This window comes from Protomyctophum parallelum (genome assembly GCF_964188405.1).
Source record: "Protomyctophum parallelum genome assembly, chromosome: 12".
Classification (NCBI taxonomy): Eukaryota; Metazoa; Chordata; class Actinopteri; order Myctophiformes; family Myctophidae; genus Protomyctophum; species Protomyctophum parallelum.
In genome coordinates this window covers 38,566,999-38,593,309 of record NC_139712.1, presented here as the reverse complement: position 1 = coordinate 38,593,309, position 26,311 = coordinate 38,566,999, and the positions used below count along the sequence as shown (strand labels likewise).

The window sequence follows — 26,311 nt, the reverse complement described above, 5'->3', positions numbered from 1 at the left end:
CCTGGAACCAACTGGAGAGCAGCTCAAGTCAGATGGCTTGTTGACGGCCTATGCCACAGAAGGGGTAGGTGTAAGTTGTCTGCTCATCACTTCCAATTTCACTTGTTTATCATGTATGACTTTTACCCAATCAGTCCTGATTGGGTGAAATTAGTATCGCAATTTGAAAATGTTTGTTTAAAGAGCTGGAGAGACTGATACTGAACAAACTAGAATATAGCTAACTAATTTTACTTTCTTTTAACCAAAGAATCACTTACAGCACCTTGGTAGCATACTTGGCAGCTGGCTAGTGTAATAAGTTACTGACATTCAGTCCTACTCCTTTCCCAACTAACTACAACATGAACATGAAAATGGCAAGTACACTGCTATATAGAAATAAGTGCAATCATGATTGACTCACACTAATCATCATACAGATCAGTGTCACTTTGGAAGAAAGAAAAAAACACTTCCACACATCAGTTATCCTCATGACCCAGAAGAGTCAATACACAGCAAGAATGAAGATGGGATTTGAAGAGCTCTGTTCCTAAACAAGTTATTCTGCTCCGTATGCCGACAACGAAATGATTGCTGGCATGAAGTGTCAGTTACAGTAGCCAATACCATGTTAAGGCATTTGTTCACAGAGAAATGTAACTGAATACAATTCTGTGCTTTGAAACAATGGAATGCAGTGTGTTATACACACACACACAAGCTTTAGTGTCAAACATTTTAATCATTCTAATCTAATGTCTGACTCTACATGAACACTGATATTGGTCCCAAAAGCAGAAAACCACCAACAACTACACAACAACTTTGCATGGCTGTGATGTAACAGTTGTTTGAGAGGTTCTCCTCTACACACAGTCTCATAGGAATGAGAATTAGGTTGGCATTTAGCAGTGAGAGGCAGACTTCACAAAGCATCAATGGAATGTCTTTGGCTTTAAAGCACAGGACAAACTTAATGGCATGAATGGTGCCAACTAAAATTTGGATGTAGACATTAACATTTACACAAAAACTGTCCAAGAGGCAACAAATACAATCTACAGGTTCTGTTGCACCAGTTATATATCCTTATCACTTAAATTTACTTGGTTTTCCAGAGATACTTGCCATTCAAATCTAAAAGCTAAAAGGAGACAGCCTTAAAAGCTAGCAAAATGCCGCAAATACTTTGATGGGACTAATCATTGGTTAAATCTAAAGACATAAGCAACATTAAATAAAAACAATCATTTATAACACCAAAAAGTTAAATACATTGTCCCGAATCATAAATTAGAATGACTATAAGGCAATGGCATAATTCGCCACAGTTTTAACACAAATAACACCAGAAAATGCTCCCTTTCTTCTGCAATCAATGAGGCGAAAGCATGACTGGCAACCGCACAAAGGTTTGAACCCTCCTGAAGGTGTGGTCAACTCCAACACACATACTGTAACTAATCACTGAACAATGATCTGTAGTGTTGCATAAAACAGCTACAATTGAAATACTTGCACCTCTCCAATAGCATTTTAAGACTAGGAATTCAAACTCCTGGGGAAAAACAAAACAAAAAAACATTTCGTTAAAAACAAACAAAACTTGAAACATGGATATAACTTATAAAAGTGCAAAAATTGCAGATGTTCAAGATGACCATCAAAGGCAACACCGAGTACAGTGACCAGGCCCTGGGTCAAGAGCAGCCTGACATCTGGTTTTATAGGCAGAATGACTCGTCCTTCCAAAGACAAAGCCTGATTATGACTGAAAGTAGTTCACTGAGAGTAGTTCACCCAAAAAATTACTTATTTTCTATCAATTAAACACCCCATGAAGCCTTGAATTCATGGACATTTTTTGTTTGTCACGACTCACATTCCTACGTTAATCATTTGAAATTGATTGATTAAAATGATTGGTTTAGGAATGTGACAAATCTCCATAATCTCAAGGCTTCATGGGGTGTATAATTGTTAGAGAATAAGTAATTTTTCGGCTGAACTACTACTTTAAGTTCCAACTTGTGTACATGGTGAATTTGGACATCCCATCCAGAACTCCTCATCGATGAACAGTTGATCATAAGAACTTCTTTTTTCCAGTGGATTTCAACATGTGCTGCCCAAACTGTAAAAGTAAAAAGACTGAATGTAAATGAGGTAGATTAGCTTGTACACCTTATTTGTATCACTAAACTAAAAAAGCACAAGATAACAGGGTTCTTTCCCCGATTTATAATTATATGCTACAGACTACAGAGGATACCAACTCTTACCAGAGGATTCTCAGGTCGAGGCTTCACCTCTGGAATGGGGCGCTTGACGCTACAGAGCATAGTACCAACTCTTGCTAGAGGGGTCTCCACCGTCTCCGGTCGAGGTTTTGCCTCTGGAACGGGGAGCTTGAAGTCGTCATTGTCGTCCTCTTCACTGTTGTGACGATATCGATGTGCAAACTTCCGTTTTAGGGCCTCTGCGATGAGAGTTGCAGGATCAGCAGGCTCACTGTGCTTGACTTTGGAGTTAACCTCTGGTGGACGACTACAACAACACATAAATAAAAAGAGTGGATATGTTGTAACATGGCGTGTCAATCAGAGCAGCTGTTTCAAGACAGACTGATATATATGTTTTTAAGTCTGTCTAGATAGAATGAATCACCTTCTGACTGATCGCAGCTTCACTTTACTCATGTCTTTCAGCACATCAAGCATGCTGGGGACCTCTGCTGCTTTGGACTCCGATTCCAAAATGGTCTGTCCGTCCTTCTTCCCTCTGCGTTGTTTGATCAGGTCAATGGCTGAGAAGGTCCTCTGGAGGCCATGGGGCGGTGGGGGTGGCAGAGGAGGGGGCGGCGGAGGAGGAGGTGGTGGTGGAACAGCACAGGGTGGAGGAGGTTGGGTGCTTTGGGCAGGATCTGAGGTGAACAACACAGAGCATGAGGGATTCTATGAAATCCATGTGAACTTCTGTTGCCATCTAGAGGTATGTACATGACATTACAGTTTTAAAAAGTTGCACCACCAAATCACTGAACACAATCAACACATGCGATCGCATACATGATGCATACACTTGTTTTTGACTTTTCATAGCTATTATTTGACTCTAACCTGGTTGTGTGGTCTTTTCCTGGGCCAGTACAATCTGTGCTATTTGGACTCTGAGCTTTGCCAGTTCCGTTTCCAACGCGCTGATCTTCTGAAAGGCTTCATCGTTGGCCACTGTCTGCCCCTGAGGATTTGGCTCTGCATCGTATAAGCTTGGTAATGACTGCCGTCGATTTAAGGTTTGTCTTTGAGGTTGATGCTGGTGGGCTCGGAACACAAGTCCTGGTGCTGCTCCTGATCTGTTTCAAGATAAATAAAAACATTATTGTTCATCACATGGTGATAATTTCAGTCAGTCAGTTGGTTTGCATATCAAAATAATCGTTTGCATCATGGCTATGAGCTTATCTCACTTAACGGCCATTATAGTTAGTCATTATATATACAGTACAGTAGCCTCCATTTTATTCTCATCTGTTAATGGTTGATTAACCATGTTAATGGTTGATTAGAAAAAAGGTAAACCTGTAGCCTACAACCAACCAACTATAACAAATTTACACTACATTTTAAATTGGAACATGGAATATGTTCCAGGAGCCACAGGGATCAGCTGGGGCCAGTTTTGGCCCACAGGCCGACAGTTGAATATCACTAGCTGTTATCTAACAAACAGGTTTATGGTTTCATCCTCTAAGTAGGATACCCCAAACAGTGAGAGAAAGCAGTGTGGGATCAGACAAAGGGTGGCTGTTCAACACATAAAAAAGACCCCAGATTAGGGAACCCTGCCTTAGTGGATAGAATTAAAAACAATGTTTGCCCCCAAGGCCCTGATTGCATTTTACTGTGCAGCCTATAATTTCCTTTGATTGCCCATCTCACCTGGAACTCCCAAAGTAGTCTTCATCATCGTCCTCATCCCTGTCGATCCAGCCGATATCAGCCAGGGAGGCCAGACCATTCTGCCCCCTATTCAGGACCATGCCGTCCTCATTGTAAGGATGCAGCTGCCAAGAGTGAGACCAATAGTGTTCAAAAATAATTTCCTCAAACAGAGTACAACACAGCATCTTGCTTACAACCAAATCTCCACCGTTTTTAGGCTTAAAAGGTCAAAGGAACTGATAAACAGGAAGGAAAAGAAGAAGAAACAAAGTAATAAAGGGTTTTAAAGGGACACTCAGTGGTGTTGATGAAAGGCTCTGGAGCACATAACTCAGCAGGCCTTTAGTCAGCACAAGGTTGTTTTTGTAGGTTGCCAAGTGAACTGACCTAAAGCGGCCATACTGCATTCCTCTCAGCTAGGGAGGGTAGCTGGAGATAGAGGAAAAGAGAAAGGAGAAGAAAAGAGAAAATACAGTGTTTATAAAAGACAGGAAAGAGAATTAAAAAAAAATACCATAAAGCCAATTTGTTCCTACAGGTGAAACACAACAAAGGTGTTTTAATGATGGGAAAAGGATGACACTATGAACTCTATTTATGTTTTGAGTCAAAGTAGACACTCGCCATGGCGATATAAGTAGTGTGGGTGAGTGAGTATCAACAGTAAAGAGAAAGAAAGAAAATGGAATGTCAAAGACTCATGGACTGAGCAGAAAAGCTCATGAACACTACAATGGATTTACACACAGAACGATTATGGTGAAGAAAACTGCAGGAAAAATAAACGTATAGAAACAAAAACCATAAGTAGGTTGAAACGCACACTGCAGTCCTACACATGAGGCTGTCAGGTGATACAGTTGCACTGCAAAGATACTTTAAACCTGGTTTTCATAGTAGTGGAAATATTGCCTCACCTGAAAATGAACCCGAGGGCACGGTTTAAAAGGAAGATTACTCGCTATTCTCCTCACAATACTCCTTGAAGACCCATACGGCTTTGCTGATCCAAAAGCCTACAAAACAAAAATCATGTTTAGTAAAGCTACATCAGCCACTGGGACAATATGAAAATATAAAGACAATATGAGGTAGGTGATGTTCAGGTAGCCCATGACAGTTAGTAAATGAACCAAGGGAGAGACATTTACTGTCTGTAACTACTGTATAGTAACTATAGTTAGTATATAACTGAACCAGAGCCTTAGATTTAGACATTAGGCAGAGCAGTCCTCTCATTCTGTGGACCTTAATGACAGAATGAATAGAAAAAACACTAATTCAAAGTATGTCATGACATCTCAGGTTAATCCTTAACCATTGAGCTTTTGGGCCTGTGGCTCCCCGGCTATTCCAAATCCAGCTTGTCTCAGTTCAGGCAGCATGAACAGCGCTCAAGCGCTCGGTTTCCACCCACTCAATATCGTAACTCTATTAGATGGCTCTGAACTGAACCACATGAACGAACAGTTATCACATTCTAACTTGTGCAAGAAAGACACTATATGAATGAATTTACATCACACGAAGAAGTTAGACAGTTAGCTGTGAAATGTTACTGCCATATTTCCATTCATGCGAGACAAATTCAATGATACTGCTACCAGGGGTGCCCACACTTTTTTGACTTGAGAGCTACTTTCAAAATGACCAGCTCAACAAGATCTACCCACGACAAATATTTTATCATTCGCTGAAAATAGTTTAAATATGTACCCGAGGGGGCTTTGGAATTGCGGAGCTGGTGTTACATATGCCATAAGACAAATGCACTTGGAATGGGAAATAGAGCGAGAATTGGAATAGGTAGGGCCCAGGGTTTTTGTATTTGCACACTAACACTCTTGAAAACATTTTTTTTTTCATATTTAAATTCAATATTCTTTAGGGCCATGTCATGTGATCTACCTGCACAGCCTTTGTGATCTACTGGTAGATCACAATATACCTTTTGGGCCCCCCTGCTGTATACAATGTGTGAAAAATGAGTGTCACATACCAGGTCCATTTCGATCCGTGCATGTTCTTTACTCATCTCTATGTGTGTTCTTCACAGGGACAAATGCATAGAAGTCCCACGACTGAGAGCATCTTCACATAAAGCTAGTGTGGGGAAACATGAATTGATAATGAGAAGTTAAACACTGACCGCTACACAACTCCACTTGGCCTTTAAGATGCTACTAGTACCTAGTGTCAGACTCGGTATACCTACTAGTGTAAAAAGATGAGAAGTCCACACACGGATTTCTCATATTTTTACACTGCAATTACTATCTATTGTCCAGCACCAGTAAAGGACTGGATGTGCCTGTTTTGAACTAGTAAACTACCTATTTGTCCTGTTATTTATTTGCCTTGCTCATCATCAAATTAACTATTTAATTTTTCACCAAAGAGTGCCTTGGATTCTTTTCAAATCTGCAATTTACACTTTAACAAGCAGTACTACTTGGAGGAAGGATACCTTTTGTCTATATGGTTTTACCTGTATCACCAAAGAGCACCCATCTAAGAGCCACTAACAGATCCCTGCAGCGCTTCCATTCCTCTATTAGTAAACTACCTAGTGTCAGTAAACAAACAATAAACTTTCTGTGGTCAACTAAAACTAAAACACACTATTTATATTATTTATGCTAGGTTCTATAGTATAAAAAAAATCAAATCAAATTTTTTTCAGCAGCTGCTGGAACATTAAATTAAAATGTCCCAACCTTGGACTAGGTCTGGCATAGCCCTCCAAGCAGAACCCAATGGTACTGAAGTTTCTGACATTTTTGACGACACAGACCATGGGGTCCTGTCCCAGCAGTATCCTGCCACCTGGCACGCGGACATAAAAAAAACATAAACAACGTGGATAACGCCTGTCTGCGCTCTTTGACGACTTTTTTTCGTGTGAGGGCTTCTGAATCTGTGAAGTATAAGTACCTATACATGCCGCTGCGAATATCTCCTGTGGCGCGGAAGCCGTTAAGTATTTCTAATCTTTGTTTGACCGATTTGGTCGCTTTGATTCTTCTCTTCCTTCCTTGTTTATTGACACCTCATTGTACCGCCTATCTGGCTACAGTGTTGCCAACTTAGCGGAGTTGTCGCCATATTTAGCTTCTTTCCAGACCCCCCTAGCGACTGAATTAGTGAAAAGCTTCTGGCGAGACATCTAGCTACTTTTTCTGGTGAATTGGGGACAAATCGTGTTGACAGGCGCCAGAGATAAAACCCTCATTTTTCTTCTTTTTCCTTCTCAGCCTCAAAATCAAATCCGCTAAAGTTGGCAAAACTAAAAGTGGTCGGCGCGTCTGGCTCAGTGGCTTCCTCGTCTCGGTTATGTGCACAGACTGCTCTGTGAAGCCCAGCACACACCGGGTGCGCAGCAGCGTGGCAACGCCTGGAAAATAGAACGGTGGCATATCGGAGCGCCAGGCGAGTCGTGAACGCACGTCGGGCGCCGCCGGTGTGAGAGGTTCATTGAAAATAACGGAGGCGGCTGTTTTGATGAGCGGTGTTCGCAGTGTGTGTAGGGCTTGACAGAGCAAGAAAGGAGGAAGCACTGGCAGCTCACTTTAGTCTGCTAGTAAAAATAAAATACACACTCAAATGCATAAAGTATTAACCTTGAGGTATGTTTTTTTTTTTTTTACAATGCGTTTAAACGAGCAGCGAATTTTCAGAGTTCAGACCACAGCACAGAGACCCAGAGAGTGCCTCAGTGTCGATTTTTTATTTCTGGGCTGGCTCCATATTTTCGTTGCTAGGGGCGCCTAAAAGTTGCTAGGGACGCTAAAAAGTCGCTAGGGACGTTACACCCCTAGCGACTTTTAGCTACTTTTCGAGGAGCCACTAGCTACTTCCGTTACTGGAGAGTTGGCAACACTGTCTGGCTAGCTAGTGGCGCTATAGCTATGACAGAGCAGATCAGAGGCAGGGACGTAGCGGCACAAGCCAACCGCACACCGGGAGGCGGTACAATAAACGGTAAGCAAACAAGAAGAAATAAAGCGACCAAATCGGTCAAACAAAGATTAAAAATACTTAACGGCTTCCGCGCCACAGGAGATATTCGCAGCGGTTTGTATAGGTACTTATAGTTCACGAATTCAGAATAACTCAAACAAAAAAAGGCTGTCAAACGCCGCAGATACGATGTTACGGAGCATATTTATGTCCGCGTTCCAAAATTCCCATACGAAAATATAAATCTGGACAGGGACCCTACACAAAGCGACATCCACATTTCAGAAAAGCTTTATGGAGGGTTCCGAGTAGCCCTCCAAGCAGAACCCAAATGCTACTGAAGTTTCTGACATTTGTTCGACCCAGTGCATTGGGTCCTGTTCCGCGTCGTCCATGCCACCTGATTAAAACATTTACTGGCTCGTGTTTACATATTAAAACGCCTCCCCGCGCTCTTTGACGATATTCTTCAGTATGAGGCTTTCTGAATATGTAAAGTATAAGTACACATACATACCTTTGCGAATATCTCCTGTGGCGCGGAAGCCGTTAAGTATTTTTAATATATGTTTGCCCGATTTGGAAGCTTGGATTCTTCTTGTTTATTGACACCTCATTGTACCGCCTATCTGGCTAGCTAGTGGCGCTATAGCTATGACACAGCAGATCAGAGGCAGGGACGTAGCCTCACAAGCCAACCGCACACCGGGAGGCGGTACAATAAACGGTAAACAAACAAGAAGAAATAAAGCGACCAAATCGGTCAAACAAAGATTAAAAATACTTAACGGCTTCCGCGCCACAGGAGATATTCGCACCGGGATGTATAGCTACTTAAAGTTACCGAATTCAGAATAACTCAAGGAAAATAATGGCGGCACATGCCGCGGGGCCTATTTTAGAGAGAATCTCCACATCCGCATTTAGGAATTTCCATACGAAAATACAGTAGCGAGCAGGGACCCAACGTAAAACTCAACAAAATATCAAAAAAGTTTTACGTAGGGTCCCGAAAGGGGCTAGGTTCCGAGAGGGGCTAGGTCTGGCACAACAGTGGAGAACCAAATCTGGATAAGCATGTTGAAACATTATGATAACAGCTATTGCGCTTTAACAATGAGCTCTCTACACAATACATACTTTGTTTAAGCCTTTGTTTGAAGGCTGTTTATGTTTCGTAATTGATTATATTACAATAGGTGTATATCTTTGTTATGTCAGTAGCATCAAGACCTGATGTATTAAATACGAAAGTCAAAGTCAGCCTCGATAAAACACATCTATGATAGTCTTGGATTTTGATCCAAGAAGACTATTATGTCAGTTGCCTTTAAATGTGTATATTTGCATTTGATTCTCAATCAATAATGATAAATTATCATTGATAATGAAAAGTAAGTATGGGAACAAAACTCAAACTAAAACTAAAGCAAACCGAGAAACAGAAGTCATACAAGTGCAACCGAATGAACAGATCACTTTACACATGGCCATGGTTGGGCACGAATTTAGCATTAAGTTGTGTCAAACTCAAATTGACTGATAAAAGCTAGCTTTGTTTTGTGCAGTAAACTGACGCGCACTGACTGACATTAGCGTACTGCTACCAGAGAACGCTAGCAACTTTAGCATAGCCACAAAACGAATGTAAACGATCAGAACATAAGCACACTTGGGAACAGTTACGAAAACAAACGAACGGCATCTCACTCCTTGTTAAGTACTGATTAAATAGTTAAAATGAATATAAACTTGCCTGGTCGCGTTTAAAGTTTCAAAAGTTTAAGTTGCTGTTTTTTCCACCTTGTCAAACCGCTCCGTGTCATCTAACCGCTGTTGGGAAATGAGGTGGGAGAGAATGTCTGGAACATTTCTTAACCATGATCCCGAATTAACGAGCATGATCCGGTCTACAGCCCGCCCATTGTATGCAGCAACTTGTACGGACACAAAACACCGTTTCCGCATCTAGACCCAGACCGGAACAGCAAATCGATCCAAGTTTGGAAACGTCGGAAACGTCCAGGGAAGAACCATAGAGAGCGCCCTTGACCAATCAAATTTGAGTGTTAAATCCACTCAAGTGTAGGCAAGGGTTTAAATTGAGTTTAGACATTGTTTTATCAACTGTTAAGATTAGACTGGATACAGCAGGCGGTCTCTATACCGGATCAGAGAGCCTTCAGCAGTAAAACAAAAGTACTGCGGTCAAGTAGTTCGAATTCGAACGCCACCATTGGCTACTGGGATTGAATGACACAAGACAAGAAGGATACAAACTTCATTCTGATTGGCTATCATACCCCTCCTTAACCCTCTTGACATCCAACCATGTGCCACAAAGAAGGGTATGTCTGTTTTATTGTATCTAGGCTCGCCGGGCGGGTTGTGCTCGTTTTTATGAACCAGCGTGACATAAACTAGGCTGAGCTGTGTATCAAAACACGCACTCGTGTCCACACACCAAAACACCCAAACATGCTAGGCTAGGAAAGATAAAGCCACACTAGGCCTAGTGACATTCTCTTAAAATAGGGATATTTAAAGGTACCACCGGCCATTTGTCACGTCTTTTACCGAGTCGTGTTTACAATTTTGTACCTGAACCTATTCAGCTCAGCTTGTCTTGTACATTTGGACCAAACACTTTGAAGAAAAGGTAGGTTACCGGTATTCAGTTATTGGAGAGTTGGATAGCATAGCAGCCGGCCGCCCTGCAGTCGCTGCTGGTACAGGACCCGGGGCGTGCTTTTAAGGTTAGCTTGGGGTCGTGGAAGGTGTTTTTTTGGCACTAAATGAAACAGCACCCGGTCTTTCAAACGTGAATATTTGCCATTTAATGCTTGGCTGGCCACCCATTTGTGCTAGTCAGTCACCCAGGACAGGTTGTTACAATTACAAGGGTAATTATAATATAGGGGCATAAATGTTATATAGCATATTAATCAAATTCCACCTCTGATAACAGTTATGTACCATAGGCTACGCATATAGCAAACAGAATAAAGTATATATATAATCTAATCTCTTAGCCTTATGTCCAAATACTGGTGTATGAATTTGTGTTATGTTAATGTTATATATGTAGTACAATGACAATGTTGCCAGCCTGCCAGGTGTCTCTCTCTCTCCTGTTTTCCATAGCAGGGGTCAAGGGTCTGTCCCCACCACCCACCCCTTTCCCCCTCACTGTATATGTTTCTTTTCCCTTTTTACCTCTTTTATGATGAATTCCTGTCCTGTTCTTTGACTATATAGAATTGTCTATTTGTACGTCTCTAAATGTTTTGATGAATTGAACAAGGTGGACCCTCTTGTAAACAAGTGTAATGCTTAATTGGGTTGTCCACTCACAGTTAACAGTCTTTGTATTGAGTTTGTGCTTGAAATGTACTGTAATTCTGCAAACTGTTAATAAATATTTCAATCAATCAATCAATGTTCAAGGTGCATGGCATCAGGAGTGGAGGCACCATGAGTGGCCCTGGGGAGCTGGATGCATTGACTGTAGTGAACCAGCTGCGAGACCTTGCAGCTGATCCACTCAACAGAAGAGCCATAGTAGAGGATCAAGGCTGTCTCCCAGGTCTTATACTGTTTCTTGACCACCCAAACCCAACGATTGTCTACTCTGCATTATTGGTAAGATCTGACCCGATCATATAGTCATTAGAAACCACTGCAAACCAGACCATAATAGCATGAGTTACAGTAGCCCTAGAATGTCTCTGATGTTACGTACTGTACATTGCAAGTATTTCACAAATCACAATACAGAGCCATAGATCGGAGCCGTTTGCTCCCGGTTTGCAATGAGACATGCGCAGCATTAATGTGCTCCACGCTCCGTGTCTACTCACCAAAAAAATATTTCCAGAGAATTATTCCAGAGAGTCAGATAGTCCTCTAGAGTCAGAGCCATTTGAGCGAGTACACACGGAGCCCCGACCACATTTATTCCGCTATTCTGCCTCCACAAACCGTAAGTCTATAGAAGAGATCTGTGTGTGTGTGTGTGTGTGTGTGTGTGTGTGTGTGTGTGTGTGTGTGTGTGTGTGTGTGTGTGTGTGTGTGTGTGTGTGTGTGTGTGTGTGTGTGTGTGTGTGTGTGTGTGTGTGTGTGTGTGTGTGAAGGCTGTCCCCGATCAAACCTTCGCTCGTTGGCACTCGAATCTTAATTAATGGGCTTGAACCATTTTTTTCCTTTTTTTTAAATTATTATTATTTAGCTCAAAAATATTTCTCGGCGAGAATGCGATATGCATAATAAGAGTACTATGTTCATGTTGTGTTTACATGTTATTAATAATCAGCGGGGCACACAACCGATGCGCCAGTGCGCATACGTCGTCAAAATGTTTTCTGCGTGTAGATCAAAGGCATGCAAGGCACATTTGCGCACCAACAGCTGAGACAGTTATGTAGAGAAATCTGACAGGCATTCAAAAGGAACTCAAATGTGATGTTAATGTCCTGTAAGTAGACTGCTATTTTTGTAATATTTAAATGTGGAACCGAGTCAAACAAAATGTAATCCGACCCGTTCTAGTGATTTCCTAATGTTCAAGGTTCCTGATGCTCAGACAGAGCTGGGCAAGGCAGCCTTCTCTCTGTCAGCGGCCCAACATCTTGGACTAAACTCAAGTTCTTTAAAACTGAGCTCCCTGCCATCGATTAGTCTGTTCAAAGGAATGCTCCAAAACATGTTTAACTGTAATTGCTCCTGTTTCAAGTTACTTTTGTTTTAATTGACTTTTGGTTGTACTGCTTAAGTTCTTTCGTAATTTACCCTGATTTTATCATGTATTGAATTGTAATGGATGTACTGTATTTTGACTTGGATTGTGTTGTATTATAACCTTGGCTTTATTGAAAATGAGGGCTTTCCTTCAATTGTACTCCCAAGTATAAATAAAAGTGGTGGTGATGATGATGAATCAATGCCTACATTCCTAGTGCTTATTAGGCTGGGCGGTCCCCAGTTCAAATATGATTTATTTTGGGCAGTCATAGCCTGAAAAGGTTGAGCTATAGCAGGGCCACTCAGCAAATTTCCAAAAGTCCAAGGGCCTCAAGCTAAAAATGTCGGTATTATTTAAAACATTTTACACATTTATTTTGTAACAAACTACACGACTAGTCTAAAAATGAAGGAAACACAGTTAAAAGCCACCTTCCCATCTATAAGGCCAAACCTCAATGAACAAAAACACTACATTCTTGTTCAAAACAATGCAAATAACGAATTATGTTTTTATTGGTATGACAATGGCGGGCTGCAGGTACATTAAGCAGGGGCCACTTGCAGATTATCACTGGACTGTAGGATCTGCACCTGGTTTCCGTTCATGTCATTATTGTCCCCTCCCCCCGTTGTTGTCAGAGCAGGTTAGAGTGACGGCGCAAAGGGCATTCCCTCCCACTGCGTCGCAGTCACAGACATGCAGTGGTATTTACCCAGCTATTCCTACAGAAACAGGAGTCTGGGGACATCTGCTGTCTGCTTTGTGATTTTATAATAACGATGCCGACTGATGGTTATAAACACTGTATGTACCAAACACTTGTAATAATATAATGGCTTGTCACATTGTACTGTAGCAAACCCACTCCACATGACAAATATGAGTTTCTGTAATCGTTGCTCCTTAACGGGAACCTGTGAAGTGTATAAACGATGACTGAGTGCTTGTGTATTTGTGTTGCTTATGTAACATGTATTCACTCATTACAGTGATTAAACGCACACGTCGCACACACACACACACACTCTGCTATTATCCTCCAGTGGCACTGTCTGTATTTTAGCAGTAATAATGGTTGTCCATGTCTTTACAGGCGGTGCGCTATCTGGCGGAATGTCGAGCCAACAGGGAGAAAATGAAGGGCGAGCTGGGCATGATGCTGAGTCTGCAGAACGTCATGCAGAAGTAAGACACTGTCCCTACTGATGCATTGCACACACATGCACTAGACTAGATTAGAGCCTGACACGTTTGTCACTTTGGCCAATATATTGGTCGTTATTTTACTTTTTGAGTGACATTGGTATCCAATTTTAGCAACTACTTGGCATCCCTATTTTGGGCATGTCATGTGTGAACATTTTCAAAAGATTTCAGAGATTTTCAAAAAAGTAGTAAATGTGTGATAATTAGTAAGGCCAGGCGGGGACTCGGGGTGCTGGCCGGCTCCATATATGCAGATCTAGGTGATGATCCAGTCTTCTCCATGTATGGCTTATCCAGGGTTTGATGAGGTCAGTGTCTTGACCGTCATATATGGAGACAGCCATATATGGAGCGTGTCACAAGGAGTGACGGACAGACAGACTGACAGGTTTAGCAGGTTTTCATAGTAATCTGCGACCTACAGTCGCAACAACAATGAACAAGTCAATATAAAGGTACGCATAAACTTTAAAGTTAAATATACTTAAATGTTTTCTATCTATATAAAAAAGTGTTTCAAATACAAACTTTTCAAATTGATTAGAACATTTAGCACTTTTAGACCACGGATTTCCCGATGTTTTGCCTGATATTTTGATATCAGTCAAAACATTGGGAAATCCGTGGTCTGGGTCAGGAGGACTCTCCAAAATTGGGATTGGCATCAAACCTATACATCTTGCATCGGCCGGGCTGTAACACACGCACACACACTGCACAGGCAAACTTGTGCTCACTATGCATTTTTTTTACACAAAACCTAATACTGGGTTTTGTTTTGATCACACAGTGTGCGTCTGCCTGCAGATCTTCAGTGCAGGAAGATGTCCACGGTTGCCATGTCAGGATGAATGTAATGAATGTTGAATTAGAATAGGACAGGAAACAATTAATTTGCTGTTTCTGCACATGTAAGATTTGAATGCATCCTGCCATTTCTATAGAATTTCAAAATGAATCTTCTCTGTGTTTCCGCTCAGATTGTGCTGGAGTTGGCAGTTTGTTTGTTTGTGTGATTTTTTTTCCAGGGGTGGCTTACTTCGTATTGTCATTTAAAGAGGATTTTCAACAAGCTTATTTTGGCCTGATTTTTTTTTTTTTTTTTTTTTTTTTTTTAAGATATTTTTTTGCGGCTTACGCCTTTATTGTTTTTTTAAGGGATAGAAAGTAGGCTGACAGGAAACGGGAGAGAGATGGGGGGATGACATGCGGTAAAGGACACCGCGACTGGATCACCAGTCCGGTGCCCAGACCGTTACGCTACGGCCTGGGCCGCCTGAATAATTTTTTATCAAGCCTTTTTTTCCCCTGCCAAAATGTATGCACTGAATAAATCTTTTACACCTCGCTAAAAACAACATTCTAATCACATCCTGGTCACTCAGTATGTATCCGAGGCAGGGTCATTTGTTCAAGGATAGCCAATGTTACTGAAGTGCTAAGTGTTTGCTGGTTATCATTAGCACTGGGATAGAAATAGACCTATTTTCAAGTGTCTGGCAGCAGGTTGTTTGAGCAACCCCCTCCCCTGTAACACAGCCTTGGCCACCCTGGAGTAAACCAGTCACTTCAGCTAGTCCATCAAGAAGAGCCCTGAAGTAACAACAGAAACCCCCACCCCACCGCCTCCGTGCTGATGTTCAAGTCACTCTGACTTTGGGTAGAGGTCGATCATCGCCGGAGAGAGTGGAAACACATGGCTGTGGGGAGGCATGTCTGGCAAAGTGGGCACCGAGCTGGTGTGAACACGCTTATCTGAAACTCAAATTGGTGTCGGGCGTTGCTTCTTTTTAAACGTTAACGTGAGAAGTTGGGTCACAGCCTGGCAGCGGAAGGTCCTGTCCCCTCACAACTAAAAGGAATGTCTGGCTCAGTGGCTCTACCGCCTGGCTGATGGCATAAAGGAATGTGTTTTGCTGCCAGTACAGGGAGCATGAGGTTCCCAGAGGGCAGTTCTGCCAGAGATGGCCCAAATTTCGTATTAGATGCAGGCCTGCCAAAATATCTTATTCTTCTCACATACACATAGTCACATACTAGGGATGTCGGTCACTAATGTATAGTGTTAAAGTCTAACTCATGTTGCTATGATTTGCTGATGTAATGGTGATGTAAAACAAACGGTGTCAAAACAAACATTTAATTATCTTTATTGTTAATGGCATTTAATGTTTGTGTTAGGGACAAGATGGCATTTTTATCACAAACTAAGATGAGAATCTACACTAGCAATAGCTGAATATAAACATAACATTTTTTAATTAATACATTTTAATTTTGTCCAATCTGTTTGGTAGAGTATGTTGATATGATATACGTACAATTGGGCGGTTTGTATTTTGTCTCCCTGATCTTCTATTGAGACATTTAGATCATGTCATGTCTCACCTTGACATAGTATCTGAAACGAATTTTGACCAGATGATCAACATTCAATTTATCCCCCGAGCAAGCAGGCAGACTCTACTAGGTCAATGGTAAAAATGTAAGCAGAGGAAAGTTGCATTGTGCAGCTTTAACGGTAAAGTGTAGAGCTGTAATACAGGTAACATTATTAAAAGAGAAAATATGTGCAGGTGAGAAAGGAAACCTCTCACCTGAAATAACATACGAATAGTAAGTTAAACAAAGTAATCAAACATTAGGTATGACACACAACAAATGCAAGTGCAGTTGAAAGTGTGCGTGTGTGAGTATGCATAAGTGTATGCGTGTCTGAACACATGCTCCGATTGCACTAGTGCCACGGACATCCCTGGGACTCTCATATGCGTTTCATTTTCTTTCACTTTTGCTCTTTGAATGAGTAGAGCGGTGTAAGCCGAAAGCATATTCTGATTCTTTTTAATAAACGGCTAACCGAATAACCATTGACATCACATAACCAGCCTTTATTTTCACTGGGTGTGGGAGTGATATGCCCTAAGGCTTAGAGCTTATGGCCTCTAAGCTCTCATACAATGGGCTTGAACGGTATTCAAATTGTGTTCAGAATTTACTGAAAGAATAGCCCCTTGACATGTAGCATCTCTTTCATTAACTGTGGAAAATCTGTCAAATAAAAATCAAAAAGATTCTCTTTAGCAGGGTCTACTTTTACACTTGTTGTTCCACTTGCAAATGTTGCAATTATGAATATAATTGCACACTGGCCCATTCTTTGGCTTAGGGGAGTGATAAACCTTTGGGGGGCGCCCCCATGACGATTATAAAAACATTTCGTCTCTGGAGTCTTAATGAAGTAATGTCACCTCATAAATCATAAAACAATCACAACATCTTTAACTGAACGATAATAGTGGTCTTGACTGGTATGTTTGTCGATATTTAACACTTGGCTATGGAGAATCCACGTGGGGTAGGCTGACTTGTGGGGCGAGTGTGCCTATTTTTGCAGTGGAAAGGCTAGACTGTGACATGGCTGTGTGGGGCCCCCCTTTGGCAGGGGAACACCCCCTGATGCAGCTGGTGCTTGGTCTACAATGCCTGGCAAAAAGAGACGGCGACCTTTACAAATATCAGCCTCTTAGCTCTGGCAAGGTCATGGTCAAGAATACTGTGCTGTATGTCTATGAAACACATCTGTTTGGTTTCCAGTGTTCCACACATATAAATAATATGGACAAAGCGTTCCCCGGGTCTAACATGGACGTAAAATGAAGCCTGTAATTCCTTGCACTGTAAGTCGCCATATTTCTAGATCCGTTTGGGCCCAGCTGGCCATTGGCTGGCTCCGTTTGGGCCCAGCTGGCCATTGGCTGGCCCAGACAACGAGGCGGGACTTCCCCCCCTTACTCTTCGTTGGTTTTTATTTTGACTGAAAGGGGGGTGGCTCCCGTTCATAGACTGTAACGGTAGCCACGCCCCTCAGAACATACGCAACTTTATGGTAATTCCTTTAATAAATGGGACCATAATTTTCCAAAAAGAATATTATGACATGAGAAATGAGACTTTAAACTAGTGACTGGAAGAAGAAAGTATTTATGACCATGTTTATTAAGGTAATACAGTCTAGGTGAAGTTGGGCCCAAATACATGGGCCTCTATGGAGCTATGGGTTTTTTGGGCCCAATGAGAGCGCCACAACAGGCCATTATATGAACTTTCAGGAAGTCCCGATTTCCTTAGTGGCTTCACGAAATATCTGTCTGACTGCCCCCCTGGTTCCACACCAGTATCTAATGCAACAGGCTCTTTGGGGGTCAAATTTGCATATTAGTATTATTTTCATTACTGACATCTTGGGCGGCTGTGGCTCAGGAGGTAGAGCAGGTCGTCCAATGATCCCTGGGTTGGCGGTTCGAATCCCAGCTCCTCCTGTCCACATGTCGAAGTGTCCTTGGGCAAGACACTGAACCGTACATGCCACCATTGGTGTGTGAATGTGGGAAGTGAGGACGCTGGCGTCGACTGTTCGCTGCTTCACCTCCCATGTATGAATGAATGAACCATTGTAAAGCGCTTTGAGCACTTGGAAAAAATGCAATTCATTATTATTATTATTATCTTGAGGAAGAATGTCTGACATGTCTGTTGTTCCAATTGTCTGGAAAGTCTGACATGTTTGACATGTCTGTTGTTCCAATTTATTACCTAACATGCAGTCTACAGTATATTATGCACTTGGATAGCATCACTGACGGTGAAATCCAACTATAAACCCTTTAAAACTTAACCCATTAACCCCTTCTAACCCATTAAGACCAGATTCTACAAATGCCTTTAAGTCGGTAGTTCTCAAACCTTTTCTTGCCAAGAACCCTTAAAATGATTTGTATTTGGCCGTGTACCCCCATCTGAAAATGTTTTGTGCCAGGTACCCCCAGGAAGAAAATATTCTGTTAATGTTAAATAATTATTTTTTTAATCAAACACAGATTTTCAAAGATGTTCAAAATAGCAGATGTACACGCTCATGTAGAGCTGTGAGTTGGTGCAGCTGTTATTTTTGAATAGCCAATGCTAAAATCTGGGGCAAGACTCTCAGGATAACCTCAACCTATGCATACTTTATAGCCCATAACGTCACAATGAAAGATTTCCAAATGCCTTTCTCCTTAAGTCAGTAACTACAACTACAATGTACCATAAAGCCTTTACACTTGTTAACGATTCTTCATGGTGTACCTTCCTCCTACCACTTCCTGGCCTTCTCCACACCCCTCTCACCAAAGGAGCACATCCCCTGGGGAGACTAAACTGCTGGCCTCTGAGATCTACGAGATCTTACAAGTAGCTGGGAAAGAGGAGGCCGAGCAGGCGGAGGCAGCGGCCAAGTCCTGCCGACGTAAAGCTCACTTCTTCCTGGGTGCCACCAACAAGAGAGCCAAGACCGTGGTACTCCAGATCAACGGGCTGGATGACTCTGTAAGTACTAGTAGGCACCAACGCATGGCATCTATCATGGATACATACATACCCTAAAGCCTATAGAGCAGGGATATTCAAATGGCAGCCCGCGGGCCACATGCGGCCCGCGGAGAGCCCCCTTGTGGCCCCTGGAAGAATTTTGAAAATAATAAGAGGGCTAATAATAGTTACAGGTATGGTGTGTGCGATATTAATTGTGAGATTACCATAATGACAGTAATCATTAAAGGACCACTTTTCAACCTATCTTCATATATAGGTCCTCACTAATAATCATGATAAAATGACACGTTTTTTTCTACTCGGTCTGTGTCACATAGGAGGGCTGTGGGCAGTTCAGAAACCCACCCAACAGTGACATCAATGGAGAATCCAAGCTAATAGAAACTGCAGGCTTTCTAGTCCTGAAAAGTTGCAATGCGACCCAGAACCCCAGATTTGTCCACGGACATCCATCTAAAAATATTTTGTGTCATTTTTGTTTAAATGTTTTAAAAATATTTAAAATATTTAAATTAATTCTCTATGTTTTTAAATAACAGATGTACGACCTCACAATGTGTCGCTGTGAGCTTGTAGATCTGCTATTTGCCTTTGTGCTTGTTTTCATATACCTGGCCACTTGTTTCTCTTGCAAAACTGGCAACACAGCAAGAGGAAGTTATGCACACAATCACCCACACAATCACCCACATGGATACTGTAGGTTTGATTGATGCAATGACTGCCACTTAAGTTATTATGGAGGGCGGTCAATGTGTATGGTTGTATGCTATCCTTGTTGACATGTTTTCCATTTCAACAATGGTGTGTGCGTGTGCGCGCATGCGCGTTCACACGCCGTGGGTGCAAGGTCAGGTCGTAAATGCCAGCCATTGAACAGTGGGGCATTTAGATTGGACCTGAATACAACACTGTGGGGATCCTGCAGCTAGCCAGATCAAATTACAACAGGCGCGCTGAGAGCAGACACAAAACAACAGACTAGATTACAAGTGATAGTTGCAGCCAGGTGTGATTTAGAAAAACCAAAAACTGTTGGGGTTCTTTAAAAGAATTCCTCCTCAAATACAAAAACTGATAATACGCACGTCACTTAGTTGAGGTGCTGGGTTGGAAAGTGACAACCCGCACACTTTGACAAATGCTGTAAACTTTGATTTGATGGTGGTTTATTTGTGGACAGACTCGGAGGTGTCTGTGCGAGGAGGCCTTGCTGAAGATCCGGGGGGTCATCAGCTTCACCTTCCAGATGGCCGTCAAGAGGTGTGTGGTGAGGATCCGCTCTGACCTCAAAGCCGAGGTAAGTACGAGCACACACGGCAGTGTTGTGTGCATGTCATTTTTTTCCCAGTTGAAAATACAGTGTTTCATGTCAAGTGATGAGCTGCATGTGTCGCTGGTACACAACGCTAAAGTTAAATAATTAATCATTGGGCAATAAACTCCTCAACGTACAGCCTGCTTTGTTTTATGATGGACTAACTGTCGTAGAAGAGAGAACAAGACTTATCAGTTTGTGTCTGCCAGGCACTGGGTACAGCGATCAGCTCCACCAAAGTGATGACTGCTCAGCAGGTGGTGAAGGCAGAAGATGGAGTCGAGGTAAGGATCATTAACAGTTCTACTGCATAACCCGCTTTCCATGCTATTTAATCCATGTTTCTGCCCTGCGTAATACGTTAAACCCGCTATTTGTTTTATGTGTTTAATTCGCCGTTTTTTAATAATGAAAAATAAATAGTGGATTTTTCGCGGACCTGGCAAGCCTCCAGTGAAGCTCTCCAACGTTGACGCACTCGGAACAGGGACTGCAGGCGGACACGTGGAGTTATGATGAGGAAACCCTGTGCAGCTGGGCTTTAACATTGAGCACCCGTTTTCACTTCCGCATTTTGGACACCAAATTTGGTGTCCAAATCGAAAAATCGCGAAAGTAGACGGGGCAGGGCTGTCGCTGCGGTTCAGTCTCTATCCTTTTAATACTCTATGGGACCTGGTGACGAGGCCGTTGCGTTATGATGACGAAACCGGAAATCGACCCGTGCTCTGGGCTGCAAGGGCTTCTGGGAAAATGAGTTCAATGCAAGTGAACGGTAGTTTCAATTGGACTACAGCAGCTCTCACTGCCTGTTGTTCCGGATCGCGACGGTGTCATATTTTTCGGTTCGACAACAAGCCATGGAACAATTTTCAGGGAGATTTTCATGGATCAAAGGCGCAAATACTTGGTAATACTAGGTAATGAAACAATCCTGGCACCCTCGGTATATGTCACCTTTGAATCTAAAGCCCTCAAGGTGTTAGGGAGAAAAGGTAATGTTTACTTTAAGGCTTTGTAGCATATTCTCTTTGTTCTCTCTTTGTTGTTGTCTTTTAGATGACAATACAGCTTATCATAGGTGTAAAGTTTTGTTCTTTGGTGTTCAGGAATCCATAGTTAATAGAACTCTGAGATTGTACAAATATAACTGAATGGACCTGTGTTGTACAGAGTTAACCTCGTAATTGTGAAATCTCAAAAATCATTTTACTAGCTCACAAGGCGTTACATCACGTTGTGAGCTTGTAAATCAGGTTTATTTCATAACAAGTTCAAAATAGACACCAGGTTCAAAGTAGTTACATTAACACTGAAGATCTGTACGGTGCATTCCCACTTATGCCCTCAGAGCATTGTTGAAAAATAATCTGCACTAAACAAGACTCAATGATGACCGTTTTTGTTAAACAAGATCTTTTGTTTTTTCAAAATCAATGTATCTGTTAACGTCATAAAGAAATTGCATGCTTAATTGTCAAGTAAAACTAATGTACAATCCAATTATTATGGAAATGATCAGGTGGATCATATTCTAAAGCTATACATATTTTGACCACCAGAGGTCAGTCCTAGCTCAGTCATGTATTTAATTGTCTGAATAGAACACATTGGCCTTTGAACTTTGAATGCCATGTGTATACCTGTATATTTTGTACCACTTAATGCCTTATTTCTGAAACGTATCAATTTGTGGTAGGTGATGAATTTCTTTGTTTTGTTTTTGTTTTGTGAATCTATTGATTTTGTACAGACAATACTGCATTATGAATAACTATTACGAAGGTCTGTGATTTTCTCAAACGGACACAAATGACAAACAAAGACCCCTTACCCTAAAAGCACACTCACATACCAGGGTAAGGGAGAGGAGAGACCGTTTTCCTAATGTGTGTGCGTGTGCGTGTAGCTGATGTTGCCATTCCAGGAGGATGATGATGAAGTGGAGGTGGAGCACAACACGGACATCCCAGACTACCTGCCTGAAGATGAGAGTCCGTCCGAGGAGCATGACAAGGCCGTCACACGCGTGGGCTCCATCACTGACGGCAGGGGCTGGCTCAGCACGGCCGCCAACTTCCTGACCCGCTCCTTTTACTGGTGACCACTTCCTGTGCCCTAGTCTCCACCTTCCCCACAAAACTACAATTAAACCTCCGCCTTAGCCCCCCCGCCCCCTTAGGTCTAGCCCAAGCTCTGTCTGACTGTATTCACCCCTATACACTACCATAGAGTCCACTGTGCAAGGAACATAGCATCTGGCTTTGTGCGCTCAACAAGTGCTAGACTGCCAAGTGGAACATGCAATAACTTGTATATATGTATGATGCCATGCAGAGCTAATGAGCCAGCTACTGTATTCACTTGCTGCATATGTATCTCACAAGCCATAGCCAGAGAACTAAGAATCTGTCAACTTTTTTTTCTTCTTTTATTTAATTTGTTTCCACACGTTGGACCCCCACCCCAACCCCCAAATGTGTCCCATCAGCTGAATTGTGTTGTGGAAATACACCGCCTGACGCATGGCACTGGTGGTAGGGATACAAGAAGAGTGGGCTCTTGGAAAGAATGGGCAAAATGGTCTACTTTGTCCAGAATGTTAAAAAGTTAAATATTGGAAAAATGAAGTAATGTAAAGTATACATGATGTGAACATGTACGGTACATCATTATCAGACTTAAATGTAACCTTCAGCTTCTTGTTTATGCAAAAAATGAATGGATATACAGGTTTTGTAGCAACTGTAGAAGTATTAGGCCTTCATTTTCTAATGTCCAAGCATGTTTTAATCATGTATACTTTACAAGACCAAATATTTTATTTTGTAACATTTTGAAAAAATAGCCAATTTTTCATGGAGGTACCCAGTGCCACTCTTACTGGTGGTAGGAGATCGGAGGTTGATGGTACTAGATGGTACGGTATTAGCAGAACGTTGGGAGTTCTTATGTTGTGCATGGTGCTCTTTCCCTTATGTGTTTTCATATTCATTCTCTTTGATATATAGATTTTGTTTTCACCATTTTCTTTTGCCAATCATTGATTATCCCTAATCCCCTCAACAGCCTCTCCTCTAAGGGATTTGTTTTTTATAGCATGCTCTAATAATTCTTGCGTGCCAATTTTGCTTGCTGCTCTCATTGCGCCTTCCTTGCTTGTTGTGTGTGCCTTTTGATTATTATTTTGTCATTTAAACTTGATTCAAAATATTTCCAATCTCTGCGCTTGTGTGTTTTAAACGTCATGCGTTCCCGCTAATTGTCCCTAATAGGCAGCAGGCTTCTCCCTATAGCTTACATCTCACAGGGGCATGATGTTCTAGTAGAACTAGTAATCTAGACACCAGCAGAAGAGTAGCTCATTCAACCATTAGCTGCCTCATATTCTCTATAGGACTGTTGTTGCAGTGATTAGCTAGTGTACTAGTTAATAAGCTACCCTTCACTCCTGTGAAGATTTGGTAACCTTTGTTTTTAACGCAGTGCAGAATGATGCAATTATGTATTATTTTAGTTTGTGTTTAAACAATATGGGACCTCATTCGGTAAAAAAAGGAAAAACGTTTTTGCCTCTGGAGCACCACCTCGTTTTTTGTGTAAAACAGGAACTCTGTTTGGCTGCTCCACTTTCTTAGTGCACTTCCTCCCGGGTGCTTCAGTTTTTGAGTGGTGCAACCACTCCAAGGAACAGCAATATCCGTGTTAACCTATGTGGCTGTACTGTATGTGACTATGAGTAAAGTGGCGCTGTTGTGCCAGAAACGGAGAGAGAGAGATAGTGCTGCACTGTTGCCTGCTAAGGCAACAGAGAGAGAGAGAGAGAGAGGTTGCACCACTCGGTTCACAAGGGTGTGATTTTTATTCCTACAATCCCGACTAGTGCTGTCTGAGTAATTTGTTTTTTTCTTGAGTAATTCGTTGTAGTGATTTGTTGACCTCTCCTTGTGTTAATTACACTGCCATTATAATTTATACTTCACAGAGAATGACTGTTAATCTGGAACTTTTCACTTTCCAGTGGAAAGCCAAGTATTTCTGGCAAGCGACTTGGTTAAACGACAGTCTGAATTGGGCTTCAGGTCAGGCATGTTAAAGACAACCATGTGGAACATGTTGATGGACACCTGCCTACGTAGGCATGTTAAGACAACCAGGTGGAACATGTTGATGGACACCTGCCTACGTAGGCATGTTAAAGACAACCAGGTGGAACATGTTGATGGACACCTGCCTACGTAGGCATGTTAAGACAACCAGGTGGAACATGTTGATGGACACCTGCCTACGTAGGCATGTTAAGACAACCAGGTGGAACATGTTGATGGACACCTGCCTACGTAGGCATGTTAAGACAACCAGGTGGAACATGTTGATGGACACCTGCCTACGTAGGCATGTTAAGACAACCAGGTGGAACATGTTGATGGACACCTGCCTACGTAGGCATGTTAAAGAGAACCAGGTGGAACATGTTGATGGACACCTGCCTACGTAGGCATGTTAAAGAGAACCAGGTGGAACATGTTGATGGACACCTGCCTACGTAGGCATGTTAAAGACAACCAGGTGGAACATGTTGTTGGACACCTGCTTGCCAAATAAATACCCACGTGTCACTCTTTAGGTCCCTTTCATGTATGCATAATTGTAATCCCGGTTGTATCATTTCAATTTGAACTTTAGCCAGCAGTGTCCTTATAGAAAAGGTCTTGGTGCATGAAAACTGCTTCCCTGTACACATGCACATAGCCTCCCACAGACCACAGCTGTCATGTAATAGAGTTGTACTGAATATATCAGGGGTGTGGATGATCTGATGTACATTTTGTATATGGTGCCTGATATCCTGTAATCTCAGACCTTACCCGTGTGGGACATTTTGTTTGTCTATTTATAATACTTGATTTTCAGATTCTAACAATTCATCACCACTGCTTAGGGTGGTATGGTAGGATGAAATATGGCAGCAGTCTTTCTATTTTCAAGCCCCCCCACCCCCCGCTTGAAGTCCTATGACAAAACTAAATTTGTAATAATTTCCTCTGATTTGCATGAGAGTTGGATCACGTGAAATGCTGACTGGACAACTTTGTTTTCACGGTGGAGACGTCAGTCATTTGGAGTCAAACTGTCAAGAAGAACACCATGGAATGACCTAAGCCAGGTGATCTTGACAATCCTCTTGAAAAAGACATTGACAAGACACATTCACATTCAACTCTTGTGTTTTACAGCTTTGGCATCAGCCGTCTGATTATCGTTTTGTAACATTGAATCAGAGCATCAGTATTAACGTTTAATTGTATTTGAGTCTTCCCTATTTATCCAATGTACACAGAGTCCAAGTTTTGATTTGTTTGCTACTACACCCAATACTGCATACAATGAGTGTGTGATCATCAAGAACTGTTAACTTAATTTTTTAGTTAATTGTTTTGATTCACCACAACAGAATGGCTGACAAATAAACGGTAGCAAGTCCTCAGAAATGTAACAAGTTATGTACAGAGTGTGTTGTCAAATGATATAATGTATGACAGATCTTTGAACAGTTGAATCCCACCTGCTGTCATGGCAAATAATGTTAAAACAAACATGAGATCAAAGTTTTTTGCTTGTCCTTTTTATCCACACTACATTGTAGGCACTAAAGCCAGTGAAAGAAATGCTGTGTCCAAAACCTGCCATGTCGATCCTAGTTATTGCAAGACACTGGTTCTCAAAGTTGGGTTCAAGGTCCTTGAGGGTGTACCCAAGTAAAATTAACTGTTTTAA

At 41.9% G+C, this 26,311-nt stretch overlaps 2 protein-coding genes across 3 annotated transcripts; one reads left to right on the top strand and one right to left on the bottom strand.

Annotated features, from left to right (window-relative positions):
- Positions 1-732: 732 nt before the first annotated feature.
- mtfr1 (mitochondrial fission regulator 1) lies at positions 733-9,723 on the bottom strand. 2 transcript variants are annotated; one of them, XM_083778798.1, is made up of 8 exons: positions 9,646-9,723; positions 5,929-6,032; positions 4,847-4,945; positions 3,927-4,051; positions 3,105-3,340; positions 2,653-2,908; positions 2,268-2,532; positions 733-2,119 (listed from the first exon to the last, which is right to left on the bottom strand). In XM_083778798.1, the coding sequence occupies exons 2-8, from the start codon at positions 5,962-5,964 to the stop codon at positions 2,072-2,074; spliced, it is 1,065 nt and encodes a 354-aa protein (XP_083634924.1). In that variant the 5' UTR covers positions 5,965-6,032; positions 9,646-9,723; the 3' UTR covers positions 733-2,071. The 2 variants fall into 2 exon arrangements, with proteins under 2 accessions (XP_083634924.1, XP_083634925.1); XM_083778799.1 differs by lacking the exons at positions 5,929-6,032; positions 9,646-9,723 and adding an exon at positions 4,317-4,358 and having other exon boundaries at positions 4,847-4,936.
- A 652-nt stretch (positions 9,724-10,375) lies between these two features.
- Positions 10,376-26,017, top strand: armc1 (armadillo repeat containing 1). The gene is made up of 7 exons (XM_083778800.1): positions 10,376-10,548; positions 11,337-11,531; positions 13,727-13,818; positions 19,017-19,209; positions 20,399-20,515; positions 20,743-20,817; positions 22,443-26,017. Exons 2-7 carry the CDS (start codon positions 11,364-11,366, stop codon positions 22,635-22,637), a joined length of 840 nt encoding a protein of 279 aa, XP_083634926.1. The 5' UTR covers positions 10,376-10,548; positions 11,337-11,363; the 3' UTR covers positions 22,638-26,017.
- The last annotated feature ends 294 nt before the right edge of the window (positions 26,018-26,311 follow it).